The sequence below is a fragment of the Trifolium pratense genome, linkage group LG5 (genome assembly GCF_020283565.1).
Source record: "Trifolium pratense cultivar HEN17-A07 linkage group LG5, ARS_RC_1.1, whole genome shotgun sequence".
In the NCBI taxonomy this organism is placed as follows: domain Eukaryota; kingdom Viridiplantae; phylum Streptophyta; class Magnoliopsida; order Fabales; family Fabaceae; genus Trifolium; species Trifolium pratense.
In genome coordinates, this window is record NC_060063.1 from 7,366,226 (window position 1) to 7,371,820 (window position 5,595).

General features: G+C 29.0%; 1 protein-coding gene across 1 annotated transcript; it reads left to right on the forward strand.

Moving 5' to 3' along the window:
• Positions 1–1,155: 1,155 nt before the first annotated feature.
• Positions 1,156–2,160, forward strand: LOC123885965 (E3 ubiquitin-protein ligase SIRP1-like). The gene is made up of 2 exons (XM_045935301.1): positions 1,156–1,676; positions 1,755–2,160. Exons 1-2 carry the CDS (start codon positions 1,156–1,158, stop codon positions 2,158–2,160), a joined length of 927 nt encoding a protein of 308 aa, XP_045791257.1.
• The last annotated feature ends 3,435 nt before the right edge of the window (positions 2,161–5,595 follow it).

Below are 5,595 nucleotides of genomic sequence, written 5' to 3' on the forward strand. Positions count from 1 at the left end.
CGATTACGATCATTTTGGTACCAGTTCGGTGAATTATTGATCAAAATTGAGTTATGTGCGAAGCTTTGAAGTTGAAGCTCAGAAGCAAACTAGTACCTCAATTTTCGTAACTCAATTTTAATCAATAATTCACCAAACTGGTACCAAAATGACCGTAATCGAGTTAACATTCCACAGAATCAAACTCCACTAAATTTGGAGTTACAAAGAGAGATTAATTATCATTTTAGTGAAATAGGGGGGTAAAATTCCGATTTATTCAAAATAGGGGGTAAAATTGCATTTAAGCCTAATTTATTTTAGAAAATAAAATTCAATCATTCACATTAAGCCTAGTATGGGAGGGGGGTGCAAAAGTGGATGAGCTTTTTCTCTAAAATTTTTTCTCATAACTTTAGAAGGAGAAATGCTAACATGAGCACAAGCGCAAATGAATTATTCTTGGGGACACTCACATAGTGATGGAAAAAAGTTGAGATGGGTTTTGTTTTCTTTTTGTGTCAAGTTATAATAGATATTTTTTGGGGTAGCTATAATATATATATTTAATCAAAGCTAAAAATGAGTATGTACATCTTTAGAAAAATTGCTAATAGGATAATTTAATATAGTCTAGCTAAAAAGGAGTATGATGTAAATTTATCATCCAATTAAATCCAAACCTTAAAATGCCATTTTAGAGAGTTTACAAATGATTGGTAAAAAACATTTTAGCTAAAACAATCAGAATCTAAAAAGGAACAATTACAAAAACTATAAGAGGGCTTAAAATGATCATTGAGATTTGAATGTTTGTTCTTCATCTACTTCCATTACTCAAAATGGTAACAAACTTTTTATTTATATTTTGTTAATCAAATTTCATTTTTTGTTACTTTGAATTTCTTCTCTTTTATTTTACAATATATTTTCTCATGACATTCAATCTTCACTTCAAATTTGATGATTTTTTCTTTGCATAATATTTCCATTTCAGGTTCTTCAATTCAAGGAATGGGATTTTTCCCCCTAAGGAATTGAAATTCACCTCAAAAAAACAAGACCACCATTTAATTGAATGGTTATTATTAATATTCTATTATTATTGTTTCCAATTTATATTAACAAGAAAAAAGGAGGATTTATAGGAAATTAAAAAAAAAAAAAGTTATCAAAATGGAGAATGAGCAATGGTGCAGCATATGCTCTAAAATGGTAAGTCCAATGATTGAATCAAGAAACAAATGTCCATTTTGTGATACACAATTTGGTGTAGAAATGGAAAATCTTAGAGACCATAATAATGATGCTATTGATTTAAGGTCAGCTTGGGTTTTTTCACTTTATGCACCAATTTTTCTTGGTTTAATGAATGCTTTTAGTCCTTCTCTAGCTACAATTTCTTCACAAGAAAGTAGCACCTCAAGAAATGAAGAAAATAATGAACAAGAGAGAGGAAATTACAATGAACTTGTAATTGGAAGAAGGAGAAGAACTTCAACTTATATGATGCATCTATTTAGAGGACTTCATGTTAGAATGGTTTCTGAAAATGAAAACATAGAACAAAATAGGAACATTGAGAATAATAACAATAATAATAACAATACTACTAATAATAATAGTATATTTGTTATTGATCCATTCAATGAAGGTGCATTAATTGTGAGAGGTCCTAATTTAAATCATACAAATAGGTCAAATGAAAATAATAGTATTAATGCTAATAATATTAATACTACTATTGGATCTTTGAATGATTTTGTTGATGGAAGTGGATTTGATTTATTGCTACAACATTTGGCACAAATTAACCCTAGTGGTTATGCTAGTGTGAATCCTCCAACAAAGAAGGAAGCAATTGAAGAAATGGAAAATGTGATAAATGATGAGAAATTGCTATGTACTATATGTTTGGAAGATGTTGAGATTGGAAGTATAGCTAAAGAAATGCCATGTAAGCATAAATTTCATGATGAATGTATTGTATCATGGCTTAATCTACATAGTTCTTGTCCAGTTTGTAGGTTTCAAATGCCTTCTGAGGATTCAAATGTTTTGGCTAATTTGGAAATTGGAAATAGGGAGAATCAAAATAATGAGGTTGTGAGAGGTCGAAATGGAAGGAGGAATTGGTTTCCGGTGCTTCAATCTTTTAATAATTTCCTTCCTTTTCCTTGATAAAGGTGAAACTTGTACCACTGAAAATACTGACTACTATGTCTTAACATGACATGCTAAGGAATTAATTATTCCATATTGTATATAAGTTTTAGTTTGTATATATAGTTTGATATTATTGTACCATTCAAATATGTATATATCTTCTAATATTTGAAATACTATAATAAATTATTACTAGTAACCTATTTTATACTTAAATTGAGTGCATATTTTTTGTTCTGAAGTATGACTCATATTTGCCGACAAGTAGGCAGAAGCTCGTGAAACGGGACAAGGGCAGTCTTGTAATTGAATCTTAGTATTAAAACTAAGCTTTGTATTATAAAAACTACAACGATCACTCTGTTGTCATAGACATAGAGACAATTGGTTGAAAAACTACAACGATCAATCTTTTCGTTATTTTGTGTTTATCTTTTCGTTAATATGTGAGACAATTGGTTGAAATACTATAAAGCTTAACAAGTCCATTTCACATAAGCCCTAAATGTAATAAGCTTCCTAAATAAATAAATAAAAAAATGGTATCAAAGACCACAAATTATGTCATTTATGATTATTTTAAAAATAATCCAGAATTTTTTAAAAAAAAATTGTTCAAAACCTTTTTTTTTGGAAAAATAAAGTTTTAGAAAAAAATTGATATTTTGTCAAACAAAAGGTTTTAGAAAATAATCCATAAAAAAAACTCTCGTAATTTTTTTCGAAAAACATAAAGATTTTGAAAATGTTTTCTAGAATTAAAGATTCCTGAAAAAAAATTTCAAAATTTAAATTTTTATTCAAGATAAAAGTTCTACAATTTTTTTGAGAAAAATAGTTTTTTTAATTTTTTTTTTTTTGAAAATATTCACGAATTTGTTTTAGGAAAAAAATTGAAAAAATGAATTGGAATTTTTTTGGGAGAATGAAACTCCTTATTAAGGCTCATTAGAGATGTTAATAAACTGCGCCAATCCAAACATAATTCTGGACTCAACTTAATAATTATCTCGTTAAACTTGATTTGTGAACTAAATGACACACACAGTTTCAAAGTGGAAGAATATTTTGAGGATATTCTCAACTTTAGTGGTGAAATTTGTCTCTATTAATTTTTTGACGAAGTCTCTTTTACTTATAATTAGGAGGGAAAAAAATGTTCTTTCAAATCAAGGCTCATGACTACATGGTTTGATGATTTTTTTTTAGGCAATCCAAATTAGAATTTTTACAAGGACAAATAACAAAACTCTTCTCCATGTGAACCTAGTTGTTCTATCAGCATACGTAATATTACTCCTTGGATTCAAATGGTGAGGCTGGCTTTTGTAGCTCATACTGATATGATATATTGAAATTAAATGGTTTCTTCATTGAGATAAGGTGTAATCTGATGGTGGTTGTAAGCTTCAGGCACAGTGGAGAAGGGTATCTGCAAAAATATTAGCACTCCAATGATCAAGTTAATAACAGCTCAAGATAAGTGTGTATGAATTGAGTGAAATGTGTGTACATTACGAGCAGGGACGAATCCAAAAAATTTAGTTAATGGGGGCAAAAATTATATATACAATAATTTTTTTAACACAAAAATGCATCAATATACAGTAATTGTTATTTTTTTTGTCTAGTAGCCTAGTGATTAGAAATTCCACCTTAAAGGTGAATAAATGGGGTATTCGGGATTCGAACCCCAACTCATACATAATATATGCGATATCCCTACCAACTGAGTTAAAACCCGACCACATGTGAAAATGCTACAAGGCCAAAATTAACATACTTTTGGCCTTCTAATATCATTATATTTCTTGAAAGTATTCTAATATCATTATTATATATTAAAGCATTTATGATAAGACTCTTTGATAATCTAATATCACAACTCTCCGATATGAAGTCTCAAGCTTAGTGGGACAGCACTTAATCTTTAGTTTGTATAAAGGTAAAATTATTAAACGTTTCTAGATAAATTATTAGATAGAGTGGGGGCAGGTGCCCCCAATGTCAGTGTACATTCCATGTTTGTGTTATTTATACATTATAGACAGTGTAGCATAGAGTATGATGTATCTTAGACTCTTAGGTGCAACATGGATGAACTATATAGGACCTTAGGACGTGTTGGGTCTTAAAATATTATGGGCTTTATTCAAGTCCGAAACAGTTTCCAACATAAACATCATCACTAGAGAAAGACTAGTGCAAAAATAAGAATATAATTAGGGATATTACACTTGTTTTATTTATTGAAAGTGGTGTAAAAAAGTTATGTTGTGATATTAGACACCATGTTTAAAGAAAACAGGTGTAATAGTGAAGTATTATTGACCTAAAATTTATAATACATTTGTTATATAAACAAGGTGAGAAAAACTGGACTAGATGTAAAAGAGGGATGAGTTATGTTGTAATATTAGACCCCATGTTTAAAGAAACATGTGTAATAGTAAAAGACAATTCACCTAAAATTTATAATACACTTATTATATAAAAAATGTGAGATAAACTAGACTTATATTTAATAATAACTTGCTTCAAAACAAATTTAATAGTAGTAAGTTACACATTATTCCTTCAAAATAAAAACAAACTTTTTTATATTTGGAATATATCAAACAAACTTCTTATCTTCATTTAAAAAAAAAAAAAAACTCTCTCTACCAACCCCTTCTATCTCACTCAAATTATAAACTCACCTCTTCCACCACCATTTCCCTCCACCACACCCCCACCGGAGCCGCCGATTCTCTCCGTCTACCCTCATCCGTCCAAATCCCCTCTTATCTCTTTGTTTGCTACTCTAATATAAAGGTAAACCTCTTTATTAATCTCTATCATTATCTCTTCATCATTGTATCTACAATAAGAAGGTTCTTACACTAGGGTTTATCTTCTGTCATTCTTTCTTGTCGATGATTTGGTCAATAAGGGAATTTATGAAGATATTTGTCAATAAGGGAATTGATGAAACAATTGTGTTTTTTTCTCCTTCTTTTTTCTTTGACGGATTTTGTGTTGTGTTATAGATTTTTGCATCCTTGGCTAATTTTTTTACGTGATCGAAAAAACTTAGTCAGTGAAACTTGTATCTATAGTTATGATAAATTATGTAATAAAGTAGTTAATGAAATTTGTATCTATATTTTGTAAATTTCATAGAATTTTTTTTTCACTTGGCTTTGACTTTATTTACAAACTAGATAACTCAATTTGTCAGGATTCGTAGATGTTGAAGATTCTCACACACAATAATATTGGTTAGTTTAACTCCATTGTTTTCTCTAAATAAAAATTATGAATATCATTATATTGTTGCCATTTAAATTATTTCTTTTACTGATTTGAAAATGCATGTGATGAATTGTAGGTAGGAAAGTTCAATTCGTTTTCAACCTAATTCTTTAGATTGTCGAATTATTTGTTTTGTTGCGATTGATGTATGTAATG